The following is a 14,746-nucleotide window of genomic DNA, read 5'->3' on the forward strand; positions in this document are numbered from 1 at the left end:
CTGACTGGAACACCCACGGTGTTACCAGAGCGTCCACAGCTATTGCCTGAGGGTCTCTTGACCTGGCGCAATATCTGTCCAGTTTTTTGTTGAGGCGGGACGCCATCATATCCACCTTTGGTTTTTCCCAACGGTTCACAATCATGTGGAAGACTTCTGGATGAAGTCCCCACTCTCCCGGGTGTAGATCGTGTCTGCTGAGTAAGTCTGCTTCCCAGTTGTCCACTCCCGGAATGAACACTGCTGACAGTGCTATCACATGATCTTCCGCCCAGCGAAGAATCCTTACAGCTTCTGCCATTGCTCTCCTGCTTCTTGTGCCGCCCTGTCTGTTTACGTGGGCGACTGCCGTGATGTTGTCCGACTGGATCAACACCGGCTGACCCTGAAGCAGAGGTTTTGCCAGGCTTAGAGCATTGTAAATCGCTCTTAGCTCCAGTATATTTATGTGAAGAGACGTCTCCAGGTTTGACCATACTCCCTGGAAGTCTCTTCCCTGTGTGACCGCTCCCCAGCCTCTCAGACTGGCATCCGTGGTCACCAGGACCCAGTCCTGTATGCCGAATCTGCGGCCTTGTAACAGATAAGCACTCTGTAACCACCACAGAAGAGACACCCTTGTCCGTGGCGATACGGTTATCCGCTGATGCATCTGCAGATGCGATCCGGACCATTTGTCCAGCAGATCCCACTGAAAAGTTCGTGCGTGGAATCTGCCGAATGGAATCGCTTCGTAAGAAGCCACCATCTTTCCCAGGACTCTTGTGCATTGATGCACAGACACTTTTCCTGGTTTTAGGAGGTTCCTGACAAGTTCGGATAACTCCCTGGCTTTCTCCTCCGGAAGAAACACCTTTTTCTGAACCGTGTCCAGAATCATTCCCAGGAACAGCAGACGTGTTGTCGGGGTCAACTGAGATTTTGGGAAATTCAGAATCCACCCGTGTTGTTGCAGCACTACTTGGGTTAGTGCTACTCCGTCCTCCAGCTGTTCTCTGGACCTTGCCCTTATCAGGAGATCGTCCAAGTAAGGGATAATTAAGACGCCTTTTCTTCGTAGAAGAAACATCATTTCGGCCATTACCTTGGTAAAGACCCGAGGTGCCGTGGACAATCCAAACGGCAGCGTCTGAAACTGATAATGACAGTTTTGCACCACGAACCTGAGGTACCCTTGATGTGAAGGGCAAATTGGGACATGCAGGTAAGCATCCTTGATGTCCAGGGACACCATAAAGTCCCCTTCTTCCAGATTCGCTATCACTGCTCTGAGTGACTCCATCTTGAACTTGAATTTTTGTATGTACAGGTTCAAAGATTTCAGATTTAGAATAGGTCTTACCGAGCCGTCCGGCTTCGGTACCACAAATAGTGTGGAATAATACCCCTTTCCCTGTTGTAGGAGGGGTACCTTGACTATCACCTGCTGAGAATACAGCTTGTGAATGGCTTCCAATACCGTCGCCCTGTCTGAGGGAGACGTTGGCAAAGCAGACTTTAGGAACCGGCGAGGGGGAGACTTCTCGAATTCCAACCTGTAACCCTGAGATACTACCTGCAGGATCCAGGGGTCCACCTGTGAGCAAGCCCACTGCGCGCTGAAATTCTTGAGTCGACCCCCCACCGTTTCTGAGTCCGCTTGTAAAGCCCCAGCGTCATGCTGAGGGCTTTGCAGAACCCTGAGAGGGCTTCTGTTCCTGGGCAGGGGCTGCTTGCTGCCCTCTCTTACCCTTTCCTCTGCCTCGGGGCAGATATGACTGTCCTTTTGCCCGCTTGTTCTTATAGGACCGAAAGGACTGCGGCTGAAAAGACGGTGTCTTTTTCTGTTGGGAGGGGGTCTGAGGTAAAAAGGTGGATTTCCCGGCCGTTGCCGTGGCCACCAGATCCGATAGACCGACGCCAAATAATTCCTCCCCTTTATACGGCAATACTTCCATATGCCGTTTGGAATCCGCATCACCTGACCACTGTCGCGTCCATAAACTTCTTCTGGCAGATATGGACATCGCATTTACTCTCGATGCCAGAGTGCAAATATCTCTCTGCGCATCTCGCATATATAGAAATGCATCCTTTAATTGCTCTATAGTCAATAAAATACTGTCCCTATCCAGGGTATCAATATTTTCAGTCAGGGAATCCGACCAGATCACCCCAGCACTGCACATCCAGGCTGAGGCGATGGCCGGTCGCAGTATAACACCAGTATGTGTGTATATACTTTTTAGGGTAGTTTCCAGCCTCCTATCAGCTGGATCCTTGAGGGCGGCCGTATCAGGAGACGGTAACGCCACTTGTTTTGATAAGCGTGTGAGCGCCTTATCCACCTTAGGGGGTGTTTCCCAGCGCGCCCTAACCTCTGGCGGGAAAGGGTATAATGCCAATAACTTTTTTGAAATTAGCACTTTTTTATCTGGGTTAACCCACGCTTCATCACATACATCATTCAATTCCTCTGATTCAGGAAAAACTACAGGTAGTTTTTTCACCCCCCACATAATACCCCTTTTTGTGGTACTTGCAGTATCAGAGATATGCAAAGCCTCCTTCATTGCCGTGATCATATAACGTGTGGCCCTACTTGAAAATACGTTTGTTTCTTCACCGTCGACACTAGATTCAGTGTCCGTGTCTGGGTCTGTGTCGACCGACTGAGGTAAAGGGCGTTTTACAGCCCCTGACGGTGTCTGAGACGCCTGGGCAGGTACTAACTGGTTTGCCGGCCGTCTCATGTCGTCAACTGATTTTTGTAATGTGCTGACATTATCACGTAATTCCATAAACAAAGCCATCCATTCCGGTGTCGACTCCCTGGGGGGTGACATCACCATTATCGGCAATTGCTCTGCCTCCACGCCAACATCGTCCTCATACATGTCGACACACACGTACCGACACACAGCAGACACACAGGGAATGCTCTTATCGAAGACAGGACCCCACTAGCCCTTTGGGGAGACAGAGGGAGAGTTTGCCAGCACACACCCAAGCGCTATAATATATATGGGAACAACCCTATATAAGTGTTGTTCCTTATAGCAGCTTAAATATATCCAATATATCGCCAAAAAATGCCCCCCCTCTCTGTTTTACCCTGTTTCTGTAGTGCAGTGCAGGGGAGAGTCCTGGGAGCCTTCCTCACAGCGGAGCTGAGCAGGAAAATGGCGCTGTGTGCTGAGGAGAATAAGCCCCGCCCCCTATTTCGGCGGGCTTTTCTCCCGGAGTTTGAGATATCTGGCAGGGGTTAAATACATCCATATAGCCTCAAGGGCTATATGTGATGTATTTTTTAGCCATAAAAAGTATTATACATTGCTGCCCAGGGCGCCCCCAGCAGCGCCCTGCACCCTCCGTGACCTAATGGTGTGAAGTGTGTGACAACAATGGCGCACAGCTGCAGTGCTGTGCGCTACCTTCATGAAGACTGAAAAGCCTTCTGCCGCCTGTTTCCGGACCTTCAATCTTCAGCATCTGTAAGGGGGGTCGGCGGCGCGGCTCCGGGACGAACCCCAGGGTGAGACCTGTGTTCCGACTCCCTCTGGAGCTAATGGTGTCCAGTAGCCTAAGAATCCAATCCATCCTGCACGCAGGTGAGTTCGCTTCTTCTCCCCTTAGTCCCTCGATGCAGTGAGCCTGTTGCCAGCAGGACTCACTGAAAATAAGAAACCTAAAACTTTTTCTAAGCAGCTCTTTAGGAGAGCCACCTAGATTGCACCCTGCTCGGACGGGCACAAAAACCTAACTGAGGCTTGGAGGAGGGTCATAGGGGGAGGAGCCAGTGCACACCAGCTGATCCTAAAGCTTTTACTTTTGTGCCCTGTCTCCTGCGGAGCCGCTAATCCCCATGGTCCTGACGGAGTCCCCAGCATCCACTAGGACGTTTAGAGAAATATAGTATATAATATAATATAAAATGAACAGGTAATGAGAAATAAAAAATAATCAAATATATAATAGGTAATGTTTTTGTATTTTTAATGGTGACTATGTGACTTGGTGACACTTAGACAAACAATGGAGAAGCGTTTATGTAATTGTATATTTACTTTAATTATATATATATTGTTTTTATTATATTTGTTGTGTATAATGTGTTTATAATGAGGAGGTTGATCTTGAATTGCTACAAGGCTGTCTTGGGTTTGGATTAATTAGCCAAATCGGGTATAAATAGACAGATCAACCGAAGGGCGGCACTTCTGATGAAACGGCCTCGAGAACAAGGCTGAGAAACGCGTCAAAGTAGCGCCCTGATTCCACGGATCCTGCACCTGAGGGTCACTACCAGCTTCCTGCGCTGCAGACTGACAGGCCGGCGTCAGTCACTGCAGCTGTAGCGGACACGAGCGGTCAGCAGCTCTAAGCGGCACAGCCGCGCGTCTCATCATCGCAGCTCCCCACAAGTGCCCGACACAGCGGCTCTACAGTGAGGCGGAATCCATCTCCTGCACCGGAGGTCATAACCCCCACGCAGCTATCCACCTGGTTCTTGGTCTAAACGACCGGCGAGGGGACGATACTGTATGGAGCTGCCATAAGCTGGAAGCCGCTAAATAGAACTGATCTGGAAGTGCTGCTGCACTACTCGATATCACAGGAGTCCGCTGTATGACGCACTAGCGTGATCACTGGTTATGGGCGCAGTGTCTCTATGACTGGAAAGACGATCCATTCTTTTATCAACAGCGTAGACTATTATTCTCATATATTCAATGAACCACTAATCCATCCATGTATATGTTGTTATATGTTATTTATCTGTGTGTATTCATGTTCCCAGCTGGGGGTGGTATTGTGCTTTGTGTCACGCTGATATTATGTGGCGTGATTTATGAAATAAATGTAACAATGACACTTTTGCTCTACGGATGGCGCTTCTTTACATTTTATCCCTTTTTTGTATATATTATTGAGACTCAGCAACTCACTATAAGCAGCTGCAGTCTGGGGAGCGGGTGTCATTAATTAGTAACCGTCCACTTATATCCTATTTCTTTTTCATACTTTACCACCCACGTGGACTACGATTGGGAACGGTAACCTGTGCCGAGCATAGCGGTAGCAGAGCAAGACACCTTGCCAGAAGCATGGCGAGCAAAGCGAGGGGGCACGGTGCACTACCTGGGCTTCCCGGTCATTGGCCCTCATTCCGAGTTGTTCGCTCGTTGCCGATTTTCTCTATATTGTGATTAGTCGCTTACTGCGCATGCGCTTAGTTATTTTACTCACGGCATTACCAGGATTTTTCTTCGTTCTGGTGATCGGAGTGTGATTGACAGGAAGTCGGTGTTTCTGGGCGGAAACAGGCCGTTTTATGGGTGTGTGTGAAAAAACGCTACCGTTTCTGGGAAAAACGCGGGAGTGGCTGGAGAAACGGAGGAGTGTCTGGGCGAACGCTGGGTGTGTTTGTGACGTCAAACCAGGAACGAAACTGACTGAACTGATCGCAGTGTAGGAGTAGGTCTGGAGCTACTCAGAAACTGCTAAGAAATTTCTATTCGCAATTCTGCTAATCTTTCGTTCACACTTCTGCTAAGCTAAGATTCACTCCCAGTAGGCGGCGGCTTAGCGTGTGCAATGCTGCTAAAAGCAGCTAGCGAGCGAACAACTCGGAATGAGGGCCAATGTACGCAGAAAACAACACCAAAAAACATGAAAAACTCATGTTGACTTTTTAACCTGTCGACCTAGCACGTGACAACTTAGAAACCCTGTCAACCTTCAGACCCTGTCGACCTAGACACTGTCGATTCTAAGATCCACACCCAAATTAAAGGGTGAAAGCTCACCTCCAGATGTACAGCAATGATGAGACACTCTGCAGATGTACAGCAATGGTGAGACACTCTGCAGATGTACAGCAATGGTGAGACACTCTGCAGATGTACAGCAATGGTGAGACACTCTGCAGATGTACAGCAATGGTGAGACACTCTGCAGATGTACAGCAATGGTGAGACACTCTGCAGATGTACAGCAATGGTGAGACACTCTGCAGATGTACAGCAATGGTGAGACACTCTGCAGATGTACAGCAATGGTGAGACACTCTGCAGATGTACAGCAATGGTGAGACACTCTGCAGATGTACAGCAATGGTGAGACACTCTGCAGATGTACAGCAATGATGAGACACTCTGCAGATGTACAGCAATGGTGAGACACTCTGCAGATGTACAGCAATGGTGAGACACTCTGCAGATGTACAGCAATGATGAGACACTCTGCAGATGTACAGCAATGGTGAGACACTCTGCAGATGTACAGCAATGGTGAGACACTCTGCAGATGTACAGCAATGGTGAGACACTCTGCAGATGTACAGCAATGGTGAGACACTCTGCAGATGCAGGGTGACATAGAGGAACAGAGGGATCAGCGGCTGCTGGTGTCAGGACTGAGCTCATAGAACACAGGTGACAGAGTGGATCAGACAGCTGGATATATAACAATGGGAGGACAAAGATTTACATGTAGATATTTAAGAAGCTGTCATACCTCCCAGCCAAAAGGGGGAGTGGCCCACAGAAAAGGGGCGTGGCTTCACAGAGGGTTTCGGTCGCTAGCCACTCCCCCGTTTTCGTCACTGAGGGGGCATGCCCAGTGCTCTGTGAGCTGCTGGCATGCCCCCTCTCCTTCTATCCCCACGTGTTACATCTGCCCCCCCTGCAGTGCACAGGTTACATCTGCCCCCCCCTGCAGTGCACGTTACATCTGCCCCCCTGCACATGTTACAGCTGCCCCCCCCCCCCTCCGCAATGAACATGTTACATCAGCCCCCCTGCACTGCACATGTTACATCTACACCCCCTGCAATGCACATGTTACATCTGCCCATACTTACCTACTTTGCTGCCTCCTCCTCCGGGAGGAGGCAGCGTTGTAGGTGTATAGGGGCGTGGCCGGCAGCAGGACGGGCGGTTCGGGGGCGTGGCTGGCAGCAGGATGGGCTGTTCAGGGGCGTGGCCAGCAGCAGGATGGGCGGTCCGGGGGCGTTGCATCAAGGTCGCGTCATCATGACTCCACCCCCGCTGTGCCGAGAAACGAGGCGCTGCATAGCGGGGGGTGGAGCTACGATGACATCGGACCCCCTCGGGCAGCCCACTTGTTCTCTGCTGCGAGCGGCCGAGGGGGAAAGCGGGAGGCTTGCCCACCTTTCCGGGGGGCCGGGAGGGTCTCCCGATTTTCGGGAGCTTCCCGGCCATTCCGGGAGGGTAGGCAAGTATGCATCTGCCCCCCCCTGCACTGCACGTTACATCTGCCCCTTGCACATTACATCTGCCCCCCCCTGCAATGCACATGTTACATCTGCCCCCCTGCACTGCACATGTTACATCTGCCCCCCTGCATGTTACATCTGCCCCCCTGCACTGCACATGTCACATCTGCCCCCCCCTGCAATGCACATGTTACATCTGCCCCCCTGCACTGCACATGTTACATCTGCCCCCCTGCATGTTACATCTGCCCCCCTGCACTGCACATGTCACATCTGCCCCCCCCCCTGCAATGCACATGTTACATCTGCCCCCCTGCACTGCATGTTACATCTGCCCCCTCTGCAATGCACGTTACATCTGACCCCTGCACTGCACATGTTACATCTGCCCCCCCCCCACTGCACTGCACATGGTACATCTGTCCGCCCTGCACTGCACATGTTACATCTGTCCCCCCTGCACTGCACATGTTACATCTGGCCCACCTGCACTGCACATGTTACATCTGGCCCACCTGCACTGCACATGTTACATCTGACCCCTGCACTGCACATGTTACATCTGACCCCCCCCCTGCACTGCACATGTTACATCTGTCCCCCCTGCACTGCACATGTTACATCTGGCCCACCTGCACTGCACATGTTTCATCTGGCCCCTGCACTGCACATGTTACATCTGACCCCCCTGCACTGCACATGTTACATCTGGCCCACCTGCACTGCACATGTTACATCTGGCCCACCTGCACTGCACATGTTACATCTGGCCCCCCTGCACTGCACATGTTACATCTGGCCCCCCTGCACTGCACATGTTACATCTGGCCCACCTGCACTGCACATGTTACATCTGGCCCACCTGCACTGCACATGTTACATCTGACCCCCCCCCTGCACTGCACATGTTACATCTGTCCCCACTGCACTACACATGTTTACATCTGGCCCACCTGCACTGCACATGTTTCATCTGGCCCCTGCACTGCACATGTTACATCTGACCCCACCCTGCACTGCACATGTTACATCTGTCCCCCCTGCACTGCACGTTACATCTGACCCCCCCCTGCACTGCACGTTACATCTATCCCTCCTGCACTGCACATGTTACATCTGTCCCCCCTGCACTGCACATGTTACATCTGACCCCCCCCTGCACTGCACATGTTACATCTGGCCCACCTGCACTGCACATGTTACATCTGACCCCTGCACTGCACATGTTACATCTGACCCCCCCCCCCCTGCACTGTACATGTTACATCTGTCCCCCCTGCACTGCACATGTTACATCTGGCCCACCTGCACTGCACATGTTTCATCTGGCCCCTGCACTGCACATGTTACATCTGACCCCCCTGCACTGCACATGTTACATCTGACCCCTACACTGCACATGTTACATCTGACCCCCCCCCCTTGCACTGCAGATGTTACATCTGTCCCCCCTGCACTGCACATGTTACATCTGGCCCACCTGCACTGCACATGTTACATCTGACCCCCCCCTGCACTGCACATGTTACATCTGTCCCCCCTGCACTGCACATGTTACATCTGGCCCACCTGCACTGCACATGTTACATCTGGCCCACCTGCACTGCACATGTTTCATCTGGCCCCTGCACATGTTACATCTGACCCCCCTGCACTGCACATGTTACATCTGGCCCACCTGCACTGCACATGTTACATCTGACCCCTGCACTGCACATGTTACATCTGACCCCCCCCCTGCACTGCACGTTACATCTGTCCCCCCTGCACTGCACGTTACATCTGTCCCCCCTGCACTGCACATGTTACATCTGGCCCACCTGCACTGCACATGTTACATCTGGACCACCTGCACTGCACATGTTACATCTGGCCCCTGCACTGCACATGTTACATCTGACCCCGCTGCACTGCACATGTTACATCTGGCCCACCTGCACTGCACATGTTACATCTGTCCCCCCTGCACTGCACATGTTACATCTGTCCCCCCTGCACTGCACATGTTACATCTGGCCCACCTGCACTGCACATGTTACATCTGGCCCACCTGCACTGCACATGTTACATCTGACCCCTGCACTGCACATGTTACATCTGACCCCCCCCCCCCCCTGCACTGCACATGTTACATATGTCCCTCCTGCACTGCACATGTTTACATCTGGCCCACCTGCACTGCACATGTTTCATCTGGCCCCTGCACTGCACATGTTACATCTGACCCCCCCCTGCACTGCACATGTTACATCTGTCCCCCCTGCACTGCACATGTTACATCTGACCCCCCCCTGCACTGCACGTTACATCTGTCCCCCCTGCACTGCACATGTTACATCTGTCCCCCCTGCACTGCACATGTTACATCTGACCCCCCTGCACTGCACATGTTACATCTTGCCAACCTGCACTGCACATGTTACATCTGACCCCTGCACTGCACATGTTACATCTGACCCCCCCCCCCCCTGCACTGCACATGTTACATCTGTCCCCCCTGCACTGCACATGTTACATCTGGCCCACCTGCACTGCACATGATTCATCTGGCCCCTGCACTGCACATGTTACATCTGACCCCCCTGCACTGCACATGTTACATCTGCCCCCTCTGCAATGCACATGTTACATCTGACCCCTGCACTGCACGTTACATCTGCGCCCCCCCCCCCCACTGCACTGCACATGGTACATCTGTCCGCCCTGCACTGCACATGTTACATCTGGCCCACCTGCACTGCACATGTTACATCTGGCCCACCTGCACTGCACATGTTACATCTGGCCCACCTGCACTGCACATGTTACATCTGACCCCTGCACTGCACATGTTACATCTGACCCCCCCCTGCACTGCACATGTTACATCTGTCCCCCCTGCACTGCACATGTTACATCTGGCCCCCCTGCACTGCACATGTTACATCTGGCCCACCTGCACTGCACATGTTACATCTGGCCCACCTGCACCGCACATGTTACATCTGACCCCTGCACTGCACATGTTACATCTGACCCCCCCCCCCCCTGCACTGCACATGTTACATCTGTCCCCCCCTGCACTGCACATGTTTACATCTGGCCCACCTGCACTGCACATGTTTCATCTGGCCCCTGCACTGCACATGTTTCATCTGGCCCACCTGCACTGCACATGTTTCATCTGGCCCCTGCACTGCACATGTTTTATCTGGCCCACCTGCACTGCACATGTTACATCTGTCCCCCCCTGCACTGCACATGTTTACATCTGGCCCACCTGCACTGCACATGTTTCATCTGGCCCCTGCACTGCACATGTTTCATCTGGCCCACCTGCACTGCACATGTTTCATCTGGCCCCTGCACTGCACATGTTTTATCTGGCCCACCTGCACTGCACATGTTTCATCTGGCCCCTGCACTGCACATGTTACATCTGACCCCCCTGCACTGCACATGGTTTTGCCCATTAGAGAACAAATTTGCTGCTGCGATCAGGTCTGAATTAAAAAACATATCTATGCTGTAAGGGCAGAACACAACTTCCTCCCACACCTGACGTCACATCCGGTCCTCTACATGAAAGGGAAATAGACAAAGCCGATAGGACCGCTCCGGCAGCAGCTGCGGCTGGGAGAGCCGGGGGCGGGGCAGCACTTGGAGAGGAGGTGTCATTGACAGATTCTGCACCGCCCACCTTGATGACGTCGGGCCTGATGTATGCTTCCATCACCAAGATGGCTGCCGACGGCTGACTGGGGCGTACTGGAAATGCTTCCCTTGCAAACATGAGCCGGGTGAGAGGTTCCTGGCGCGGTTTCCGGTGTGTTGTGTAGTGGGGCGCGGAGGATGAGTGTGGCGGACAGATAGGAGCCGGATGCTGTGCTGATGGAGGGGACAGGTGAGCTTTCTCCGGGAGCAGCCACCTGTACATCCCAGAGTAACCCACAGGGCCCCGCCCATGGTATGGCCACACACAGTGATCCCTGCCAGCAGCTGCTGGTGCAGGTAGTGTCACAGGGGGAGGTGCTGCTGGTGCAGGTAGTGTCACAGGGGGAGGTGCTGCTGGTGCAGGTAGTGTCACAGGGGGAGGTGCTGCTGGTACAGGTAGTGTCACAGGGGGAGGTGCTGCTGGTGCAGGTAGTGTCACAGGGGGAGGTGCTGCTGGTGCAGGTAGTGTCACAGGGGGAGGTGCTGCTGGTGCAGGTAGTGTCACAGGGGGAGTTGCTGCTGGTGCAGGTAGTGTCACAGGGGGAGGTGCTGCTGGTGCAGGTAGTGTCACAGGGGGAGGTGCTGCTGGTAGTGTCACAGGGGGAGGTGCTGCTGGTACAGGTAGTGTCACAGGGGGAGGTGCTGCTGGTAGTGTCACTGGGGGAGGTGCTGCTGGTGCTGGTAGTGTCACAGGGGGAGGTGCTGCTGGTGCAGGTAGTGTCACAGGGGGAGGTGCTGCTGGTGCTGGTAGTGTCACAGGGGGAGGTGCTGCTGGTACAGGTAGTGTCACAGGGGGAGGTGCTGCTGGTGCAGGTAGTGTCACAGGGGGAGGTGCTGCTGGTGCAGGTAGTGTCACAGGGGGAGGTGCTGCTGGTGCTGGTAGTGTCACAGGGGGAGGTGCTGCTGGTGCTGGTAGTGTCACAGGGGGAGGTGCTGCTGGTGCTGGTAGTGTCACAGGGGGAGGTGCTGCTGGTGCTGGTAGTGTCACAGGGGGAGGTGCTGCTGGTGCAGGTAGTGTCACAGGGGGAGGTGCTGCTGGTGCAGGTAGTGTCACAGGGGGAGGTGCTGCTGGTACAGGTAGTGTCATAGGGATGGTGCAGCTGGTAGTGTCACAGGGGATGGTGCTGCTGGTAGTGTCACAGGGGGAGGTGCTGCTGGTGCAGGTAGTGTCACAGGGGGAGGTGCTGCTGGTGCAGGTAGTGTCACAGGGGGAGGTGCTGCTGGTACAGGTAGTGTCACAGGGGGAGGTGCTGCTGGTGCAGGTAGTGTCACAGGGGGAGGTGCTGCTGGTGCAGGTAGTGTCACAGGGGGAGGTGCTGCTGGTGCAGGTAGTGTCACAGGGGGAGGTGCTGCTGGTGCTGGTAGTGTCACAGGGGGAGGTGCTGCTGGTACAGGTAGTGTCACAGGGGGAGGTGCTGCTGGTGCAGGTAGTGTCACAGGGGGAGGTGCTGCTGGTGCAGGTAGTGTCACAGGGGGAGGTGCTGCTGGTGCTGGTAGTGTCACAGGGGGAGGTGCTGCTGGTGCTGGTAGTGTCACAGGGGGAGGTGCTGCTGGTGCTGGTAGTGTCACAGGGGGAGGTGCTGCTGGTGCTGGTAGTGTCACAGGGGGAGGTGCTGCTGGTGCAGGTAGTGTCACAGGGGAAGGTGCTGCTGGTGCAGGTAGTGTCACAGGGGGAGGTGCTGCTGGTGCAGGTAGTGTCACAGGGGGAGGTGCTGCTGGTACAGGTAGTGTCATAGGGATGGTGCAGCTGGTAGTGTCACAGGGGATGGTGCTGCTGGTAGTGTCACAGGGGGAGGTGCTGCTGGTGCAGGTAGTGTCACAGGGGGAGGTGCTGCTGGTGCAGGTAGTGTCACAGGGGGAGGTGCTGCTGGTACAGGTAGTGTCACAGGGGGAGGTGCTGCTGGTGCAGGTAGTGTCACAGGGGGAGGTGCTGCTGGTGCAGGTAGTGTCACAGGGGGAGGTGCTGCTGGTGCAGGTAGTGTCACAGGGGGAGGTGCTGCTGGTGCAGGTAGTGTCACAGGGGGAGGTGCTGCTGGTGCTGGTAGTGTCACAGGGGGAGGTGCTGCTGGTGCAGGTAGTGTCACAGGGGGAGGTGCTGCTGGTGCAGGTAGTGTCACAGGGGGAGGTGCTGCTGGTACAGGTAGTGTCACAGGGGGAGGTGCTGCTGGTACAGGTAGTGTCACAGGGGGAGGTGCTGCTGGTGCAGGTAGTATCACAGGGGGAGGTGCTGCTGGTGCAGGTAGTGTCACAGGGATGGTGCTGCTGGTGCAGGTAGTGTCACAGGGGGAGGTGCTGCTGGTGCAGGTAGTATCACAGGGGGAGGTGCTGCTGGTGCAGGTAGTGTCACAGGGATGGTGCTGCTGGTGCAGGTAGTGTCACAGGGGTGGTGTTGCTGGTACAGGTTGGGTCACAGGGATGGTGCTGCTGGTAGTGTCACAGGGGGAGGTGCTGCTGGTGCAGGTAGTGTCACAGGGGGAGGTGCTGCTGGTGCAGGTAGTGTCACAGGGGGAGGTGCTGCTGGTGCAGGTTGTGTCACAGGGGGAGGTGCTGCTGGTGCAGGTAGTATCACAGGGGGAGGTGCTGCTGGTGCAGGTAGTGTCACAGGGATGGTGCTGCTGGTGCTGGTAGTGTCACAGGGGGAGGTGCTGCTGGTGCAGGTAGTGTCACAGGGGTGGTGTTGCTGGTACAGGTTGGGTCACAGGGATGGTGCTGCTGGTGCTGGTAGTGTCACAGGGGGAGGTGCTGCTGGTAGTGTCACAGGGGGAGGTGCTGCTGGTGCAGGTAGTGTCACAGGGGGAGGTGCTGCTGGTGCAGGTAGTGTCACAGGGATGGTGCTGCTGGTGCAGGTAGTGTCACAGGGGGAGGTGCTGCTGGTGCAGGTAGTGTCACAGGGATGGTGCTGCTGGTGCTGGTAGTGTCACAGGGGGAGGTGCTGCTGGTGCAGGTAGTGTCACAGGGGTGGTGTTGCTGGTACAAGTTGTGTCACAGGGATGGTGCTGCTGGTAGTGTCACAGGGGGAGGTGCTGCTGGTGCAGGTAGTGTCACAGGGGGAGGTGCTGCTGGTGCAGGTAGTGTCACAGGGGGAGGTGCTGCTGGTACAGGTTGTGTCACAGGGATGGTGCTGCTGGTAGTGTCACAGGGGGAGGTGCTGCTGGTGCAGGTAGTGTCACAGGGGGAGGTGCTGCTGGTGCAGGTAGTGTCACAGGGGGAGGTGCTGCTGGTGCTGGTAGTGTCACAGGGGGTGGTGCTGCTGGTGCAGGTAGTGTCACAGGGGGAGGTGCTGCTGATGTAGGTAGTGTCACAGGGGGAGGTGCTGCTGGTGCAGGTAGTGTCACAGGGGGAGCTGCTGCTGGTGCAGGTAGAGTCACAGGGGGAGGTGCTGCTGGTGCAGGTAGTGTCACAGGGGGAGGTGCTGCTGGTACAGGTAGTGTCACAGGGGGAGGTGCTGCTGGTACAGGTAGTGCACAGGGGGAGGTGTTGCTGGTGCAGGTAGTGTCACAGGGGGAGGTGCTGCTGGTGCAGGTAGTGTCACAGGGGGAGGTGGTGCTGGTAGTGTCACAGGGGGAGGTGCTGCTGGTGCAGGTTGTGTCGCAGGGGGAGGTGCTGCTGGTACAGGTAGTGTCACAGGGGGAGGTGCTGCTGGTACAGGTAGTGTCACAGGGGGAGGTGCTGCTGGTGCAGGTAGTGTCACAGGGGGAGGTGCTGCTGGTGCAGGTAGTGTCACAGGGGTGGTGCTGCTGGTAGTGTCACAGGGGGAGGTGCTGCTGGTAGTGTCACAGGGGGAGGTGCTGCTGGTAGTGTCACAGGGGGAGGAGCTGCTGGTGCTGGTAGTGT

General features: G+C 54.8%; 1 protein-coding gene across 3 annotated transcripts in view; it reads left to right on the forward strand.

Moving 5' to 3' along the window:
* INO80B (INO80 complex subunit B) overlaps nucleotides 1-14,746 on the forward strand; it is an 81,889-nt gene that overhangs the window by 20,983 nt on the left and 46,160 nt on the right. The window contains exon 1 of one of the 3 annotated variants that reach the window (XM_063925669.1): nucleotides 10,925-11,165. The exons of 1 other annotated variant lie outside the window; for it this stretch is intronic. In XM_063925669.1, the coding sequence (XP_063781739.1) occupies nucleotides 11,090-11,165 (76 nt within the window). In that variant the 5' untranslated portion in view covers nucleotides 10,925-11,089. Of the gene's footprint in view, nucleotides 1-10,924; nucleotides 11,166-14,746 lie in introns of those variants that run through there. One more of the 3 variants, XM_063925686.1, reaches the window with a different exon arrangement.

The sequence above is a fragment of the Pseudophryne corroboree genome, chromosome 1 (genome assembly GCF_028390025.1).
Source record: "Pseudophryne corroboree isolate aPseCor3 chromosome 1, aPseCor3.hap2, whole genome shotgun sequence".
NCBI classification, from domain to species: Eukaryota; Metazoa; Chordata; class Amphibia; order Anura; family Myobatrachidae; genus Pseudophryne; species Pseudophryne corroboree.